Source organism: Erinaceus europaeus, chromosome 16, assembly GCF_950295315.1.
Source record: "Erinaceus europaeus chromosome 16, mEriEur2.1, whole genome shotgun sequence".
Classification (NCBI taxonomy): Eukaryota; Metazoa; Chordata; class Mammalia; order Eulipotyphla; family Erinaceidae; genus Erinaceus; species Erinaceus europaeus.
The window spans coordinates 44,512,388-44,532,979 of NC_080177.1; the positions used below are offsets into that span (position 1 = coordinate 44,512,388).

The 20,592-nt window shown below is 40.9% G+C and overlaps 1 protein-coding gene across 5 annotated transcripts in view; it reads left to right on the forward strand.

Annotated features, from left to right (window-relative positions):
* Window positions 1-1,740: 1,740 nt before the first annotated feature.
* Window positions 1,741-20,592, forward strand: part of TRIM9 (tripartite motif containing 9) — a 144,687-nt gene continuing 125,835 nt past the window's right edge. For 4 of the 5 annotated variants that reach the window (XM_016193852.2, XM_060174977.1, XM_060174978.1 and 1 more), the window contains exon 1: window positions 1,799-2,779. In XM_016193852.2, the coding sequence (XP_016049338.1) occupies window positions 1,958-2,779 (822 nt within the window). In that variant the 5' untranslated portion in view covers window positions 1,799-1,957. Of the gene's footprint in view, window positions 2,780-20,592 lie in introns of all 5 variants that reach the window. The other variant, XM_007536040.3, reaches the window with a different exon arrangement.

Here is a 20,592-nt window from a genome sequence, read left to right on the forward strand (position 1 = left end):
AAGGCAAAAGGGTGTGCTGCCAACAGTGGCTTCAGTCTTTTCCCATCTTTTATACCTGATGCAGAACTGTCTCACCTCCACTGAGGGGGCTGGGCTTCAGAGCTCACAATCTCCCTAGTTGCCTAAATAAGGAAAGGAGGAAGAGAGTTTGAGGGTCTCTGCTGGAGGATTAGCAAGCACTACAAGGAAACATGATCTGACCTAAAGAACACAAAAATACTGGCCACAGGTGGTCATAGATAACAATTTCTAAAAAGAATTTTTGTACTAAACAGTTATTCTATTCATGTTCTTTTGAAGAGAAGACCTAACCATCTATCACATTTGATAGGTGGGAACACAGAACTTTGGTGGTGTGTAACTTTACAATCTCATATCCCACTATGAATCACAAATAAAAAATGAAATAAGTGAATGTAGTTGTATATAATCAAACTATCATCTTTTTTTTGGGGGGGGGAGGTAGAAAATTGGAAAGAGGATTTGGAAAGAATTTTGCCATTTACTACTCAGGGAAAAAAAAAAGCCAAAGAACTAACTCACATATTACTGGTCTCAATATCACTAGACTTAAAACATGTTTTTCTTTTGTGACGATCCACCATCAAATCAACATTTCTGCAGGTAAGGGGCTGGACTAGTTAGCCTCCGCTATGTTTGTGGAGAGAGAGAGAGAGAGAGAGGGAGGGAGGGAGGGAGAGAAGGCTCTTAATATACAAGAACTAATACTAGAGCCACACCCCATACACACCCCACTCCACCAACTACTTTCATTGTCACCCATCCCCACACATCTCACCGGAAGAAACAGAAAGAACCCTACATTTTGAAAGCTGTGGTAGATGGTCAGGCCACGTGTCACTGAATGATGCTGTTTGGAGCCAAACACAGACTCAGCAGTGACACAGTGATTCATCCACAGAGCGAGTCACTAAAACGTGGGCGCTTAGAATTAGGCAACCCATTCCTGCCTCAACTGAACCAAGGGTCCTGCTTGTCTCTTGAAGGCGGAGAGCTGGCTGACAGCAGGTTGGAAAGGCAGGGAGAACCAGGACGCAGAGACAGGTTCACACCGTAGCGTAGGCCCTGAATTTGAAGCATAAAATAAACAGGGCATGCATTTCAAGTAATAAATGGAGCTTTTATATCAGGCAGCTAGTTAAATCTCAGCCCATTTGGTAACGGGGTGCGGGGGTGGGGCTGAGAGAAATGAGGTTCTTTAAGGGGCCCACTCCCGGGGGGATGCCGGAGGCCCAGTGACTGGCTTCTGCCATTGGAGGCGAGAGCCCAAGTGTCCAACACAGAAATCTAGGCCTGAGGCGGTAGGGGAGGGGGCTGTGCCGCTGCGCGCAGCTCTCACGCGGGAGGGGAGACTAGCTGGAAGCCAAGTGCAGACTGTAGTCGAATAATGTCAGCCCCCTCGCTTCGCGGAGGGCTTTCTCACGCCCCCTACTCTTGGGTGACTGCACCGGAGGTCGGAAAAATGCATGGCAAGGGATGAGTCATCCCGCCTAATTTCCCCAGTCCCATTCACCTCCGCATTCCAGGCCCCCTCCCGAAAGGAAGCTGTCGAGAGAGCCAAGACTTCCCCCAGCTTCAGAGCAGCTCCGAAGCCCCTGCGGCCTCTGGAGAAGAGAAGGACGGGAGGTGTGGCCAATGAGAGCCTTCCTCTCGCGCCGGACGTCCAATAAACTACTGTTTACATACGGGGGCGGGACTAGGCGGGCAGGAGGGGGCGGATTCGGGCTGGCGCGCTGCGCTGTGGTTTAGGAGCTCCAGGCAAGAGCACCTCGGAGGGACTCAGTGCTTGGGCTGGCGACGCCGGAAGGCGCCACCGCCGCCGCCAGCACCGCTGTTGCCTCAGCTGGTCAAGGTGCTGGACACGAAAGGCTGGTCGGCCTCTTCACCCGCTAAGGCGCCCGCTGCAGCCACCGCTGCCTCTCCCCACGCGGTCCTCATGGAAGAGATGGAAGAAGAGTTAAAATGCCCGGTGTGCGGCTCCTTCTATCGGGAGCCCATCATCCTGCCCTGCTCTCACAATTTATGTCAGGCGTGCGCCCGCAACATCCTGGTGCAAACGCCGGAGTCTGAGTCCCCTCAGAGCCGACGGGCCTCGGGCTCTGGGGTCTCTGACTATGATTATCTGGACCTGGACAAGATGAGCCTGTACAGCGAGGCGGACAGCGGCTATGGCTCCTACGGGGGGTTTGCCAGCGCCCCCACTACCCCGTGCCAGAAATCTCCCAACGGCGTCCGTGTGTTCCCGCCGGCTATGCCTCCTCCGGCCACCCACCTGTCACCGGCCTTGGCCCCGGTGCCTCGCAACTCCTGTATCACCTGCCCCCAGTGTCACCGCAGCCTCATTTTGGATGACCGGGGCCTCCGCGGCTTCCCCAAGAACCGCGTTCTGGAAGGAGTCATTGACCGTTACCAGCAGAGCAAAGCAGCGGCCCTCAAGTGCCAGCTCTGCGAGAAAGCGCCCAAGGAGGCCACGGTCATGTGCGAACAGTGCGACGTCTTCTACTGCGACCCCTGCCGCCTGCGCTGCCACCCGCCCCGGGGACCCCTGGCCAAGCACCGCCTGGTGCCTCCAGCCCAGGGCCGCGTGAGTCGAAGGCTGAGTCCCCGTAAGGTCTCCACCTGCACAGACCACGAGCTGGAGAACCACAGCATGTACTGCGTGCAGTGCAAGATGCCTGTGTGCTACCAGTGCTTAGAGGAGGGCAAGCACTCCAGCCATGAAGTCAAGGCTCTCGGGGCCATGTGGAAACTGCACAAGGTAAGTCCCAAGAAAACCCATCTCCAACTCCCCCACGCCTCCCATCCTCTGATTTTACAGCAATCAGTCTCTCTCACTGGGGGCGCAATGCAGGTGCCTCCTGTATCTGCTTCCCCCTCTGGTGCATTGCAGAAAGAGCAGGGGGAGTTCAGGCGGCGCATTGGGGAGTGGAATGCCTCCAGAGAGTTGGGGGGAATGCCTTCCAGGGCATGCTGCCTACTAGCCAGCCACAGGGCACCCACTTTCTGATGGGGGTGTGCAGCCTGTAGCTGCAACCACAGCTAACATGTAATAGAAGCATTGCGTAACTGCACAGAGCGGGTGATTAGGCCCCTTGGCTTCCTCCAGGGTAGAGTCCGTGGCAAGGCTCCTGGTGCTGTCACCTGGGAAGAGGTGGGGGTACTTTGGGTGGTTTGGATTGCCGGAAACTGAAGCTGCCTGATTACCAGGCATTGTGGATCTCAGTTCGGGCAGGAGAGACAATGCCGGTAGAATACTAATAAGTCTGAGTTGGCCCAGGTCCCTCACCCAGCCTGAAGAGGATGCTAGTCCTGGTGCCTCATTGAGCACCACATGCTGGTGAGAAGTGCTGTGGGGAAAATTTAAAAAAAAAAAAAAGAAGAGAAAGAAAGGAAAAAAGAAAGAAATCCTATGGTCGCTATGGCAACACAATTTTCAGGCTACTGTTCTGACCCTCCTAGGGAAGCAACTGGACTTAGAGTAACAGAACCCTAGAATCAATCCTCTTAGTCTCCTCCTGAAAGGCTCTGAGAACTGGGCGGGGCCTTTTTTCCAGATAATCTCTTTCCACCCACCTCTGCATCCCTATTTCTGTAAGACTCAACACCTTCCCCCTTTCAGTATGTATAAACTTAGAGACACCTGTTACCGGATTTATGTTTTCGATCTCCTTTGATGATGCTCCCACCAAACCTAACTTTAAGAAGAGAAGAGTGCTTTTAATGCTCTGGGTCCTGCCATACTTCTGCTCAAATCCTCCAATTGTCTTTCATGTTTCTCAGATGGGGCTTTGAAAGGTCCACCAGGAACTACATGACTGTTCCCCTTTGGCTTCATCGACTCATTTCTTTTTCAGATTTTTCTACTCAGACATCACCTTTACAATGAATCCTTACTGACCACAATTGCTGCCATCCATCTCAAATTCCTTAATTTCCTCCCTGAGTTGTTTTTCTCAGTAGTACTTATCACTATTTGGCATGATAAATGGCTTAGTTATCATGTTACTTGTATGTTTATCTATTGCTTTACACACAGAGACAGACACAGAGCTTACCAAGCTCATGAAAATTGGTTTCGTGCGGAGTGTTCATAATGTTATATCCACATTGCTTAGAAAGGAGACTTTTTTATATATGTGCGTGAATTCAACATTTATTTATTTTTACCCAAAGCACTGTTCAACTTTGCCTTGTGGTGGGGCAGGAAGTTGTGCCTGGAACTGCAGAACCTCAGGCACAAAGGTCTTCTTCTTCTTTTTTTTTTTTAAAGATTTTATTTATTTATGAGAAAGATAGGAGGAGAGAGAACTAGACATCACTCTGGCACATGTGCTGCCGGGGATAGAACTCGCGACCATCATGCTTGAGAGTCCAAAGCTTTACCACTGTGCCAACTTCTGGACCACCACAAAGATCTTCTGTATAACCTTATGCTGTGTCCCCAAGCCTTGATTTCTATTTTTAAATAATGTACTTCATTGACTATGTAAAGGATAGGGCAGAGGTTGAGGAATGTTGTAGGGAAGTTTTCTTTGCATCATTGAGTTGCAAGCCAAAAGATTAAGCAGGGCAGTGAAGATGTTGTTAAAGCCTCAGGTACATCCTGAGTCAGGGGCATCTCAGCATTCTATGGAGACTAGAAGGACTACCTTTGGAGAGAGGCCATTGGTATTTTATTTACAACAAGAAAAATAAAGCATCTTTTCTCAACTTTCTATTAATTGAATATCACTTGTGTTACAGTCACTTTGTTTACAGTCCTTTTGTTACAGTGTTTTCACATATAATCTCTTAAATTATATTGGTCCAGATGCAGGTAAATTCAGCACAAGTTTGAGGCTTACTAAATACATGTTTACTTTAAACACAAATTACTTTTCAAACATTTTTATTTAAAATTTTTGATGACATTTAATTTTTAAAGTTTACAAAACTTCCAAATTTTGTGCACAACCAATTTTTTTTCCTTCATGTCATGATTTGGCTTTTAAACTGCAGCCTATGTTGAATTGCCCTATTAAACTACCCTTGGACATAAAAAAAATTAGCCATCCCAATGAAAAAATTGTAACCTGCTAATTAGAATGACTAAGCTATCATTTTTTTTTTTTTTTATGAAGAAGACCCATTGAAAACTAAATGAAGCCTTTAACTCTCTGGCAAGCTTCATGAAAATTTGAAATATTAAACCATTTATTTTTTCAGTAGTAGAAATTTCCAGTGGATATCATAGTACTGGCTGGGTTGAAATTTGATCTCTGCTGAAAAGAATAATGTGAAAGCCCTTAAAAGATAACATAGTCAGGAAAGCAATGTTGATTCATTTTGTTAAAAAGACTCTGTTATTTTATAGGATTTTTCTCCCAAATAGCAAGTGGATATGAATCTTTTTTTCAGTCAATGTTGGCATTATTAAGCTGCCAGAATAATAACAATAAGGCAGAAGGGCCATATATTTAACATTCATTTATTATCTATTACATGAACATCAAACATCACTCCCCCACTTTTTCTCCTTAGGTAGGTAATATATTAAAACTCAGTTTTTTCGTAGTGTCTTTCTGTGCTCTATGCATTAGCCAGAATTTCTCTGCCCATGAAAACATGAAAGAATAAGGAGTTTCACTAAGTAGTTCTTCCAAAGTTGGGCAGGTAGTTACCAATACAGATTATTTCTCAGCCTTAACTTTGTTCATCAGTATTCTTACCAAATTAATCATTATAAGTAATAGAGAAAATCCTGTGAATAAGTATTTCTCTTGAACATCAACTTATCATCTTAAACATTCAAGACAAAATGGCTGAAGCTGATGTGTAATAGGTTTTAGAAACAGCTGACTAGTATTCACTAGTTGTCAGTTAGCCAAAGTAAAATATTTTTCAGATATATATGACCTCCAAAATCCATGAAAAATAACATGAAGTAGCATTATAAGATAAATATCAGAGTTCATTTTTTATTTGGTGTTAGCACTTGCTATATTCTATTATCCAACTTATATTGGCCTAGAAGAATTGCTACACCAAAAATTTATATTGTATACAGTTTCAAATAGGTAATTGGAACCATTACTATTACCTTATAATTTTGACAGTTCATATATCTAACATTACTTTCAAATTTCTAGTATTTTATGCTCAACCACTGAATTAGTAATACATTTATAACCATTCTTTTGTGTTGGCTCATTCTTCTTGCTGTAGCAAGGCTTTCTTTTTCCTTTCTACCATAAACACCAGGCAATTTCAATCTTGTCTTGAATTTTTATTTCTCTTATTCACTTTTAATGAAAATTTGCAATTTAAACATTTTTACACAATCAGTTATATGCTTTCATTTCCAAAGTATTGTGAAATAGATATCTGCTTTGTTAATGATGGCATCTTATCAAGTACTTGCATAGAAAAATTGTATTATTTAATGTAACTTAAATGATATTCAGCTAACTATATATTAGCAGTACACACAAATCTAACTTAGATAGTCCTGCAATAAATATAACAACATATATTCATCTTTTTATTATTTTATATTAATTTACTTCTGGTTCAGCCAAACTATTTTGTGTTCAGTGTGAATATTCTTCCAGATGTGAAAGAAATTTTACTGAAAAGTGAAATTTTCTCTTTGCACTGATACACAATGAAGAAAAAGCTAGATGACAGGAGATCTAGGTTCCTGATGCTTCTACTTACTTACTAGTCATTAATGCCAAGCAAGTCTACTAGCCTCTCTGTACTTCATATTCACAAGATGTAATGGAGCTCAAACTGTACTAGTGGATATATTTAAAAAAAAATAATAATAATGTTTATGTTTTATCACCCATCTGAAACTTGCACAGAGTAAATATTTAGATAGAATAGAATTTTTTTCTTACTAATCAACAATGAATATACAAATATCTCATCCTCCAATTTGTGGTGCTTTTCAGAGTAGACTGCTATAGAAATACCACTGGAAAGACAACCCCACCTATGTGTCCTGAAGCTCTGATTCCCCAGAACCCCACCCCACTAGGGAAAAAGAGAGCCAGGCTAGTAGTATGGATTGACCTGTTAATGCCCATGTTCAGCATAGAAGCAATTACAGAATCCAGACCTTCCATCTTCTGCATTCCACAATGACCTTAGGTCCATACTCCCAGAGGGATAAAGAATAGGAAAGCTATCAGGGGAGGGGATGGGGATAGGGAGTTCTGGTGGTGGGAATTGTGTGGAGTTGTACCCTTCTTATCCTCTGGTTTTGTCAGTGTTTCCTTTTTTATAAATACATGAAAAGAAAAAAGAAATACCACTCTGGAAGTTGAAAGGTGGCCTTAAAGAGTGAGCTATGGCTTGGGGCCAGGCAGCAGTGCAGCTAGGAGAATGAGCATGTTATAGTGTGAAAGCTCTGGGTTCAAGGCCCTTACCCCCATTTGCAGAGAGGAAGCTTCATAAGCAGTGAAGCAGGGCTGCATATGTCTCTCTGTCTCTCCCTATCTATCTCCTTCTTCTCTCTCAATCTCTCTGTCTACAGAATTAAATAGAATACTTAAAAATATGAGCTCAGTTGAATTAAGTTGAAGGGACAAGAGTGCTATATTATGTCTTATTTCCCTATTGTACAAAGATATTTTGATTTTCAATAACAAAACTAAGGTGATAATTGATATTACTTAATGAGAGGTTTCTCCAGTGAAGATATTATTACTTTTACATAGGAAAATTGTTCATCCGTGATATGCTATGAAAATATGCCATTCATTAGAATTTCAGGTCAAATAAGTTTGTGTAAAATAGGAGAAAAATCACCATAGCCATCTATTATTGAGTAACAAATAATGCACAGGTAAAAGTTATCTTTGCCATCAGTATTATAAATTGCATTTCTTTCTTTTACCTAAATACTCTCAAAGTTTGCATATATATATATAACTTTGTCATGAGGAGGAAATATCTTATTACATGATCAGTGTTTAAATACAAATTGTTCTTAATAATACTTCTACCAGTTTTATTAAGGACTTAATTTTAAGGAATAGAAACCCACCTATCAGAAGATTTTTTTAGGAACTGAAACAAAATCAAGGCAATAAAACTGGAAAACTAGAAGCTTATGTTCACCCTATGCATCAGTCAGATTGGAGTAGGCTATGGCACAATAACAAACATACTCCAAATGTCAGTATACAACAATAAACTATTTATTTTATTTTTCCCTTCTCTCCCTTTCTTCTGTCTTTCTATGTATGTGGCAATGGAGCCTCATGCATATATAGTTTTACCACTTTTCATTCATTGTTTTTTCATTCAGATAGAGAGGTAGGAAGAGGCTGAGAAAGAGGGAAAGACATCATAGCTCCAGGACCATGACACTCCCCTGTGGTAGTGAGGTTCAAACTTGGGCCCTGCACATGGCATGGCATGCTTCCTATTAAGTGAACTATCTCTCTGATCCCCATACAATCTCTCACATGAATTCCCATGGAGAGTCAGCTATGGAACCTCTTCCATATCTTCTCTTTATTTTGGTTCCAGGGTTACCACTGGGGCTTGGTGCCAGCACTAGGAATCCACTGCTCCTCGAGGCTATTTTCCCCATTTTGTTGCCCTGGTTGTGGTTGTTATTGTCATTGTTGCTATAGCTCTTGTTGTTGTTGGACAAGACAGAGAGAAATGGAGAGAGGAGAAGACAGAGAGGTCTGTAGATCTGCTTCACCACTTGTGAAGCAACACCCCTGCAGGTGGGGAGCAGGGGCTCGAACTGGGATCCTTCCTCCCTTCCTTGCGCTTTGTGCCATGTGCACTTAACCCGCTGCACTACCGCCTGTCCCTTCGCCCTGTCCTCTCTATTCTTAAAGTTAGACTAGAAGAGCCTACTTGGAACATACCAACTTTTTTGCCAGAAGGAAGGAAGGAAGGCAGAGCATTCAGTGACACAGAAAAGTTCTATTCTGACGTACATAGTATGGCCATTCTGCTTATGTTCCATTGGCTAAAATAATTTGTATGTGACCTAGCCTGGTATCTATGCTGTAAGAAATGCACTGTTCAAACAGAGAGATGCACCCTCTGAAGAGAAGGACAGAGAATACTTGGAACAAAGAACACAGTCTACCACATGTTTAGCTCTCACCTCTGTTTCTTTCTCTCAAGATAGACCTCCTTGGTCTGCACAAAATTTATCATGACTCTTCCAACCCTGGCTCAACTTGGCATTACAGCTTAAATCATCACTGTCATTGAACTAGTGTCATTATGCCTCTGGTCAGATTTTTAATTTATATAAATGATCTGATTGGTTCCATGTGAGGCAGCCTATTGACTATCACCTCTTTGATTAGGTATATGGAGAAGTCTAGGGCCAGACAAGTGAGGTACTCACTTCAAGTGCAGAACTCAGGAGGGCACAGGACATTTATTAATCAAGATTAAACTCATTTTCATTCACTACCTTAAATAATAATAATAAGGCTGTGAAGGCAGCATAATGACTTTCATGCCTGAGACCGAGTTCCCAGGTTCAATTCCTGACACTACCATAAGCCAGAGCCAAGCTGTACTCTGCTAAGAGAAAGAAAATAATATAATAAATGTAAAATTTCTGGGTTAAAAGAATATCAGCATTTTAAATCAAAGTCATATTAGTCTGAATCAAAAGAAAAACAGTAGTTTTGAGCTTATCTTTGTTTAAGATTGTGACTTTTTGTTCACTGTGGGTTTTGCACTGATTTTTACTGTAAATACATTGAGTTAAAATATTATGTTAATTACAAGGGTTTTTAACATCCCCTCAAATTCTGCACCTCTGGAGAGTACCTTACTGACTTTATTCTAGTCTTTGATGGACAAGATTCACTTGATACAGACCTGGCTTCTAGTTCAGGAAGAAAGCCCAGGGTCAAATGCCTTTGAGATCAGTAGGGCTGGGGAGGTACTAACCAGTACACTTTTATAAAGGATGCCTTTCTGCATGCAAAAGACAGCCCTTTTGTTCCACCTGCAGCCATGTTACTACTCTCCTTTCTTTAAATATTTGGAGGCAATGAAGGTCTTAAATTTTATTTATTTATTTATTTTTTATTAATAAAAAGGAAACACTGACAGAAATAGGATAAGAGGGGTGTAACTCCACACAATTCCCACCACCAGAACTCCCTACCCCATCCCTTCCCCTGATAGCTTTCCTATTCTTTATCCCTCTGGAAGTATGGACTAAGGGACATTATGGGGTGCGGAAGGCAGAAGATCTGGCTTCTGTAATTGCTTCCCCACTAACATGAGCATTGACAGGTCACAAGTCACAAGTCACAAGTCAGTCCATACTCCCAGCCTATCTCTTTCTTTCCCTAGTGAGGCAGGGTTCTGGGGAAGCAGGGCTCCAGGACACATGGTGGGGTCGTCTGCCCAGGGAAGTCCGATTGGCATCACGGTAGCATCTGGAACCTGGTGGCTGAAAAAAGAGTTAACATATAAAGCCAAAAAATTGTTGACTAATCATGAACCTAAAGGCTGGAATAGTACAGATGAAAATTTGAGGGTCTCTGTTTTAATAGGCCTATTTTAGTTATATTCCAAAGGGCCCATGACTATACTCGTGGTTTTTTGGTTTTTGTTTTTTTTTCTGAGCCTGACATCTGATATGCCAGTGGATCCAAGTTACTGTCTGGGGAGATGATGTCGTGGCTGCAAGAAGGACCAGAAAGCTGGATCTTTTCATTTTTATTACAGACCAGAGTACCACTCATATCTGTCATATATAATCCTGGGGATCAAATCTGGAACTGCCTCCATTTTTAAGGTGTATCAACTAAATGGAGAGAATGCTCTGTCATAAGCAGAATTTCGCTAACTACTCCCCACAAGTTTTCCATTAGCAGTGAAGACTCTTGATAGATTTAACCTAGCATTTTCCAAATGTATTAAACTTTGGAAAATAATTTATTCTTTTCATATTTGTTGCTATATGATTTATACATAACACATGTAAGTTTAAGATTTATGACATGAAGGGCTGGGCTGTGGCACACCTGGTTAAGTGCACATGTTACCATGCACAAGGACTCAGATTCAGTCTCCCATTTCCCCCCTGCAGTGGAAAGCTTCACAAATAGTGAAGCAGTGCTGCAGCTACCTCTCTATCTCCTTCTCTATCCCCCTTCCCTCTCAATTTCTGTCTGTCCTATCAAATTAAATAAATTTTAAAAATATTTGTGGCATGATGATTCAGTATAGATATATCTTTGAATGATTACCATACTGAGGTTCATTTAGTCCTTCCTCTCACATAATTACCTCTGTGTGTGTGTGTTAACTTTTAAGATCTATTAGCTTAACAGCTTTGAATTATAAGATATGATAGCATAATTATGGCACAAAATTATATGATAGATCCCTAAAACTTACTTATCTTAGAGTTGGAAGTCTGTACACTTTGACCAATACCTCCCCATTCTTCCCACCCACTCCACCCCACAGCCCCCAGCATTTACTCTTCTACTCCTTGATTCTGAAAGTGCAGCTACTTAAGTGTCCACAACCGTACAAGTGAGATTAGGGATTTGTCTTTCTTTTAAGTTATTTCATTTTGCCTTCAAGATCTGATCTTGTTGCAGAATTTCCCTATTTTTTTATGGCTAGAAAATAGTTTACTATATGTATGGTCACTTAACATTCAGAATAGGTTCTGGTAAATGCACTGTTAAGTGATTTTTGTCATTTTGTGAATGTCACAGAGTGTTATTACCTAAATCTAGACAATATAGCCAATTACACACATAGAATGGTGGTGACTAGAGGCTTGCACCTAGGGCATACGAGCTCTACCAGGTAAGTTACTTCTGTCTGTTTGTCCCTTTTCTAACAATGTATTACCTTAGCATTTATAGATAGAAATTCATGAAAGTATTAAGTAGACTTACTTGCCATTCAAGGTATCTTTATTTCTGCGGATTACAAATATTTAGGGGCCAGTGCACCAGCTAAGACATACTTGGTACCGTGCAGAAGGACTCACCTGCAGGGGAGAAGTTTCACAAATAATGAAACAGTCCTGCAGGCTTCTGCCAGAGTGGTGGACTTGTGTAATTGTCATCAATAACTCTGGTGGCAATAAAGCAATGATAATAATAGTCTGTCTTTGAGAACAAAAATATATTTAAACTCACAAGTAAGCTCTATGCTTGCTTTCAGTTTCTTCTTGTAACTTTTGTCAAAGTAGTCTGGAAAAAAAGGTACAGATATTCCCATTCAGGAATGTATACCTGACCACCAACTTACCACACATATAACATGGAACATGTACACTGGAAAAGCCTATTGTTTATGGATTGATTAAAGCTTTGCCAAATAAATTTTGTTTTCATAAACCTTGCATAGCACCCAAACTGCACATTTTATCTGATCAAAGAAGTAGGTTTAGAACTAGCATGCTGGGAGTCTGGTGGTAGTGCAGTGGGTTAAGTGCACATAGCACAAAGTGCAAGGACCGGCGTAAGGATCCCAGTTCGAGCCCCCGGCTCCCCACCTGTAGGGGAGTCGCTTCACAAGTGTTGAAGCAGGTCTGCAGGTGTCTGTCTTTCTCTCCCCTTCTCTGTCTCCCCTCCTCTCTCGATTTCTTTCTGTCCTATCCAACAACAATGACAGCAACAATAATAGTAACCACAACAATGATAAAACAACAAGGACAACAAAATGGAAAAAAATGGCCTCCAGGATCAGTGGATTCGTGGTGCAGGCACCGAGCCCCAGCAATAAACCTGGAGGCAAAGAAAAAAAAAAAGAAGTAGCATGCTTGGGGCCCTATTTGGGAGTCCTGAGATTCCCAGACTTGATGGGCCTAGACCTTGAATAAATCCCTCTTTCCATTGTTACCGGTCATCTCTATCAGGAACAACAGAACAGACCCCTCTGTGGGCCCCCATAGGACCTTGCCCTCAGCTTGGTTCAACAACAGTAGAGGATGTTCCATCCTCCGAAGGGAGAATGGACAACATACTCTATGCTACACCTGAGGAAAATGAGTCCTGAAATTGGGGCAGCTTGGAACGTTCCTAACTCATGACCACAGAATGTGAGCTCAGATCTATAGGGATGCAGAAGTCATATAGGCTTCTAAGGTGAATATGGGCCCCAGATCATATAATTAGTCTTTTTAAGACAAATTCCTTAATTTGCATAACTAAAGAGAATAATATATGTTTGCTCTTTGACAAAGGTACCCAGGCTATTAAATGGGGAAAGAAGAGTCTCTTCATCAAATGGTGTTGGAAAAAATGGGTTGAATTGTGCAAAAGAATGAAACTGAACCACTATATTTCACTAAACACAAAAGAAAATTCCAAGTGGATCAAGGACTTGGGTGTTACACCAGAAACTAAAATACTTACAGGAAAATATTGGCAGGACTCTTTTCCGCATAAATTTTAAAGACATCTCAATAAAACTAATCCAATTACAAAGAAGACTAAGGCAAGAATAAACCAAAAGGACTACATCAAATTAAAAAGTGTTTGCACAGCAAAAGAAACCAATACCCAAACAAAGAGACCCCTCACAAAATGGGAGAAGATCTTTACATGCATACATCAAACAAGAGGCTAATAACAAAAATATATAAAGAGCTTGCCAAACTCAACAACAAGAAAACAAATAACCCTATCCAAAAATGGGGGGAGGACATGGACAGAATATTCTCTATAAAAGAGATCTGAAAGGCCAACTAACATATGAAAAAATGCTCCACGTCATTGATTGTCAGAGAAATGCAAATAAAGACAACAATGAGATATCACTTCACTCCTGTGAGAATGTCATACATCAGAAAAAGTAGCAGCAACAGATGCTGGAGAGGTTGTGGGGACAAAGGAACCCTCCTGCACTCCTGGTGTGAATGTCAATTGGTCCAACCCCTGTGGAAAGCAGTCTGGAGAACTCTCAGAAGGCTAGAAATAGACCTACCCTCTGACCCTGCAATTCCTCTCCTGGGGATATATCCTAAGGAACCAAAACACACCCATCCAGAAAGATTTGTGTATACCTATATTCATAGCAGCACAATTTGTAATAGCCAAAACCTGGAAGTAACCCAGGTGTCCAACAACAGATGAATGGCTAAGTATTGTATATATATATATATATATATATATATATATATATATACACACACACAATAGAATACTACTCAGCTATTAAAAATGGTGATTTTACCATTTTCAGTCCATCTTGGATGGAGCTTGAAGAAGTCATGTTAAGTGAAATAAATCAGAAAGAGGATAAATATGGTATGATCTCACGGGTGAAGTTGAAAAACAAGATCAGAATAGAAAACACTAAGCAGAACTTGGACTGGAGTTGGTGTATTGCACTAAAGTAAGACTATGGGGTAGATAGGGAGGAGGCTTCAGGTCTTGGAACATGATGGCAGAGGACCTAGTGGGGGTTGTATTGTTGCGTGGAAAAATGAGAAATGTTACGCATGTACAAACTATTGTATTTACTGTTGACTGTAAAAAATTAATCCCCTAATAAAGAAAAATATATTATTTGCATAAATTTTAGATTAAAAATTGCTTTCATTTAGCAATTGTTCATATATATATATATATATATATATATATATGGAATTGAGTCATATACTAAATCCACTTTCTGCTTTTTAATTTTCCCTACTTTTTAATTTAATTTAATTTTACTAGACCACAGCTCAGCTCTAAACTTCTGATTAGTGTAGGGGATTGAACCTGAGACTTTAGAGCAGCAGGCATGAAGAATCTCTTTGTATAACCTTTATACTGTCTACTCCCACACATCTTAAAGCTATATATTCAGAGCTTCATCTTCACTGTATGTATCTCAAGGCTCCAGATTGTTTGAATGAGGCTCTCACTGTGGTTGATCAGATTCCTGATACTGGTTAGTATAGCATGAGATCACTGATTGTTTAATGGCACTAAGCTTTGGATTTATTTATTTGCTTAGATGAGGAAGTTCAAACAATGAGAGAGATTTCCGGTTTGATCACATAAACAATGCATTTTCATAAGGCGAGAAAGAAGATTGTATAATGGCTACACAGATAATGGTTTCTGACCATTTGAATTTCCAAGTGCCTCTGAGAAGAATTGATTCTTCGAGGGTATTAAAAGCCAAGCTTATGGAACCACTGTTTCAGGAACAGGATTTGCAATGTTAGCTGTGCTACAAGATGTGATTTTCTATCAGTATCTTCTACCATGGAGTATGTCTTTAACAGTAAGGATGATAAGACATGAGATAGGAGGGCTTTGTGCATATCTCCATTGAGACTGATGGACAGGACTTAAGTCTGACAGTTCTTACTCTTCTTACTTCATGCCATAAAATATTCTATCAAGTCCACAATATCACCCCTAGAAAATATGAGATTCCTTACTCCCTGTTCCTAAGCATAGTTGCTTATATATGCTTATATTTCCACATCAGTGTCTTGTTGGCTAAGAGCAAACAATGACTAGCATTTTTTTTAAAATTTTTTATTTAAGAAAGGATTAATGAACAAAAACATAAGGTAGGAGGGGTACAACTCCACACAATTTCCACCACCCAATCCTCATAACCCACCCCCTCCCATGATAGCTTTCCCATTCTCTATCCCTCTGGGAGCATGGACCCAGGGTCGTTGAGGGTTGCAAAAGGTAGAAGGTCTGGCTTCTGTAATTGCGTCCCCGCTGAACATGGGCGTTGACTGGTCGGTCCATACTCCCAGTCTGCCTCTCTCTTTCCCTAGTAAGGTGTGTTTCTGGGGAAGCTGAGCTCCAGGACACATTGGTGGGGTCTTCAATCCAGGGAAGCCTAGCCAGCATCCTGGTGGCATCTGGAACCTGGTGATTGAAAAGAGAGTTAACATATGAAGCCAAACAATTTGTTGAGCAATCATGGATCCCAAGCTTGGAATAGTGGAGAGGAAGTGTTAGGGAGGTACTCACTGCAAACTCTAGTGTACTTCTGCTTTCAGGTATATATTTTGCAGTAGTTTATGGATACGTGTGCACATAAGCTCTCTCTCACAGAAACTGGTGTATATCTAGGTTATGGGACTTTGTTAGAAAGTGAACTACCTGAGATGAAATTAGAGTGTACTATAAAAGGAAAGGTCTCACCCGAGTAATGAAGTTGAAGGGTTGTCATTCCACACGTGAAGTCTCTGGATACAGCCTGAGGTGAAGCATGTTGAGGTGGCAATCGTTGCTTTGGTTAGGTTGTGATCGGCGGATGCAATATTATTTGGTTTGGATTGGGAGATGCATACGGGAAAGTGGGCCCTATCCAAGGGTTCCAGGACTGGGGGAAGTAGGGGCTCTATAGTGAAGATGTGAGGTTCCTGCTGTCTTAGGGTTCAAAAAGACAATTGATAGTTAATATTATCATCACATTATTTGTCAATTGGGTTAACTTTGAAAAGTCCCTTTGTTATGGTTTGCTGTATAGTATCCAGTATCTTGTATATAGCTGTGCTATTGGATGCTTCTAATCTACTTGGTCTAGGCTTTTGAGAGAGTCCGCATATCAAATACATAGCGTATATATTAAAAAGATTCAGTTTGTCTTTTGAGAAACTTTGAGACATACAATTGATTTCCCCCTCTCATATTAATTAACTACTGATTTATATGTCTACATTTTGCTAGAAGTGTACATAAACACCATTCCCACCACCAAAGGACTGTGACCCATCCCTCCTGCCCACTCCCACCCCCCACTGGCCCAGGAAGCTACATGTCTACCCCTCACCACTGGGTTTTTACTTTGGTGCCCTACTTACAATTTGATCAGGTCCTGCTTTTAGTTTCCCTTTCAGATCTTCTTAGTCAGCTTCTGTTGACTAGCATTTTTATACTGTGTATAAGCTAAGAGAACCTCAATTGGTAGGACTCAGGATAACAGAACATAAAATAGTCAGGAAAAAAAGAAATAGAATGAGAATGGAGGGAATGAGTAACTTATTTCTGGTAAAGTCCTTTCATAGCAAGTACTAAGATGACAGATGAGGCCAAAGGACTAGAACTGATAGAAGAGGTTTTTTCATAATCAAGCTATGGTGAGGGCTGTTTTCATAACTTACATGAATGGGATCAGAAAAATAATTCTCTTCCTGCATCTTCTCTCATTCAGCTCAATAGGGGTGTTATCCCCCCTCAAAGAGCCAGCTACCAAAAGTGATGCAGAAAGGGGGCAAGTCGATAAGGGAAAACCAAGTGACTACTGCCAGACAAAATTTTACTGCTTATATATAAACAGAGGCAAATGTTTGTATAAAAAGCCTTGAAGAATCTTTAATGTTAATATAATATAACATATAACTGGCATGAAACATTGTATTATCATTATTTAAAAGTAATAGGGAAGAGTATCCATTATATGAATTATTGCAAAAATCTGATAAAATTTTTTTCATTAATTTTTTTTTTGTCTTGAAGCAAGATACCCAGGTTTAATGCCTGGGTTTAATACCTGTTAAGTGTATAAACTTTGACAAGTTATTTGATTCTATGCACATCCGTCTTCTCATCTGTAAAATGATGATGATATTCAGACTACCAATAAGATTTATTGTGAGGATGAACAGATAGTAAACAAAGCTCTTGGCACAGAGCCTGGCCAGGATAAGTGGATAATTCCTGTGAGCTGGTGTTACCTATTAAAAGGGACTGGTAATTTAAAGGTAATTTAAGCTTATACATAGGTATAAGCTTAAATTAAGGATTGTATTAGAATAAAATAAGAGTACATGAGAAAAGGTTTTGCACTCCAAGTTTTTCATAATTACTGAAGTCTTGCATTTGTTTCTCTTCACATATTGGCCCATGGAAGACTAAAGAAACAAAATTCTAGCAGAGTCACTCTTGAACTTGGGAAAATATCATTTCTTAAGAAAAGAGGACCAGTGTATTACAAGGAGCTCAAGGTTTAAATCCAGAAAAGTTTTGTTTCTTTCTAGTAAGTTACTTACCTTGTGTATGATTCAGTCTCCTCATCTGTGAAATAGGCATCTCACCACCACCCACCTTGAAGAGTTCTTGAGCAAACTCTCTAAGATTATCTTTAAAAACTGCTTATCATAGGTAGGTCTTAAATAATTCATAGTTTTTATTTTTCAAATACATATTGGTGCTCCAGTACTTTTGCAGGTGCTGGGAATATAGCAAGAAGAAAAATAAAACAGATTTTTTAAAAAATGTATTTATAAAAAGGCAACACTGACAAAAAACATAGGATAAGAGGGGTACAACTCCACATAGTTCCCACCACCAAAAACGCCATAACCCAGTCCCCTCCCTTAATAGCTTTCCTATTCTTTATCCCTCTGAGAGTATGAACCCAGGGTCATTATTGGGTACAGAAGATGGAAGATCTGGCTTCTTCTGTAATTGCTTCCGTGCTGAACATGGGCATTGCCAGGTCGATCCAATCCCAGCCTGTCTCACTCTTTCCCTAGTGGGATGGGGCTCTAAGGAAGCAGGGCTCCAGGACACATTGGTGGGGTCTTAAGCCCAGGGAAGTCTGGTTGGCATCATGTTAGCATCTGGAACCTGGTGGCTGAAAAAAATAGTTAATATATAAAGCCAAACAAATTGTTGACTAGGGGCCAGGCGGTGGTACACCTGTTTAAGTGCACACATAACAGTGTGCTAGGACCCAGGTTCAAGCCCCTGGTCCCTACCTGCAGTGGGGAGGTTTCACCAGTGGTGAAGCAAGGCTGCAGGTGTCTCTCTGTCTCTGTCCCTCTCTATCTCTTCTATCAATTTCTGGCTGTCTCTATCCAATTATAAATCAATAAAATATTTAGAAAACCAAATTGTTGACTAATAATGAACCTAAAGACTAGAATAATGAACCTAAAGACTAGAATAGTTCAGATGAAGAGTTGGGGGTCTCTGTTTTGTAGATAGTAGTCCTATTTTAGTTATATTCCTAAGGGTCCATCACTATACTAGGTTTTGTTTTTTTTTCTGAGCCTGGCATCTGATATTCAGGTGAATGCAAGTTATTGTCTGGGGAGATGATGTCATGGCTGGAGAAAGGAACAGAAAGCTGGATCAGGGAAGAGAGTAGCTCCCTATTATGCAAAAGGGGTATAAATATTGTTAACTGCAAACGCCATCGATTTGATATGATCTAGGCCCCATATTCAGCTTAGAAGCCTATGTGACCTCTGCATCCCTGTAGATATGAGCTCACATTCTGTGGTCATGAGTTAGGAACATTCCAAGCTGCCCCAATTTCAGGACCCATCTTCCTCAGGTGTAGCATAGAGTATGTTGTCCATTTTCTCTTTGGAGGATGGAACATTCTCTACCATTGTTGATCCAAGTTGAGGGCAAGGTCCTATAGGGGCCTACAGAGGGATCTATTTTGCTGTTCCTGATAGAGATGACTGGTAGCAATGGAGAGAGAGATTTATGCTAGGTCTAAGCCCATCATGTCTGTTTGGGAATCTCAGGACTCCTCGAATAGGGCCCCAGCTGATGGGGTGGCCTGATAGTGACTAAAGAGTCATCATTAAAGTATGCCAGTCCCTTGCCCTTATTCAGCTTTTGCAGTCCTTACTTTGACAAGTTTAGCTTTGGAGTGAGTGAGGGAAGTATAGTAGAAAGTAGGTAAGAAGGGTATCTAAGTCTAAGTAGACACTATTTCATTAGGTCTTTCTACTTGCTTGCTGCATATACTGACTCACTGCAGACTATTGTGCACTTTTGCTTTCAGGTACATATTTTGCCCTAATTTATAAATACATATGTAAATATACCTTATCTTAAGGGACCTGGTCTATATCTAGGTTTTGGGTCTTTGTTAGGAAGTGAACCACCTGAAATGGAATTAGAGAATTCTGTGAAACGAAAGGTCTCACCTGAGTAATGAGGCTGAAGGGTTGACATTCCACGCCTGACGTCTCTGGACACAGTCTGAAGTGAAGCATGCTGAGGTGGTACGTATTACATTGATTAGGCTGGGATCAGCAGATGCAATATCATTTGGTATGAACTGAGAGAGGCATGCAGGAAAGTGAGCCCCACCCTAGAGGTTCCAGGAATGGGGTAAATATAGGCTCTGTAGAGGAAGCGAGAGGTTCCTGCTGTCTTAGGGTTTATGAATGCAATAGTTATTGCTGTAATCAAACTATTTGTCAATTTGGTTAACTTTGAAAATACCTTTGTTAGGATTTGCTATATAATATACTACATCACCATAATTTATGTCCTTTGACATTATTTGAATATAGCTGTGTCTTATAGATTAATGCCACCAGTTGCTTCTGTTTTCCCTGATCTAAGCTTTTAGGAGAGTCAACATTTCAGAGACTCTGTCTGTGGTCTGTGCATTAAAAAATTTGAGACATTCAGTTTGTCCCCTTTCATATTAATTAAATAGTGATTTATATGACTACAAGTTATAGGAGTGCACATAAACACCATTCCCACCACCAAAAGACTGTGTCCCATCCCATCCCTCCCTGCCCTTTTTGGTTGGGTATTATGGAGTCCTTGGGGTATATCCTTAGGAGTGGAATTACTTTGTCATATGGAAGATCCATGTCTAGCCTTGTGAGAG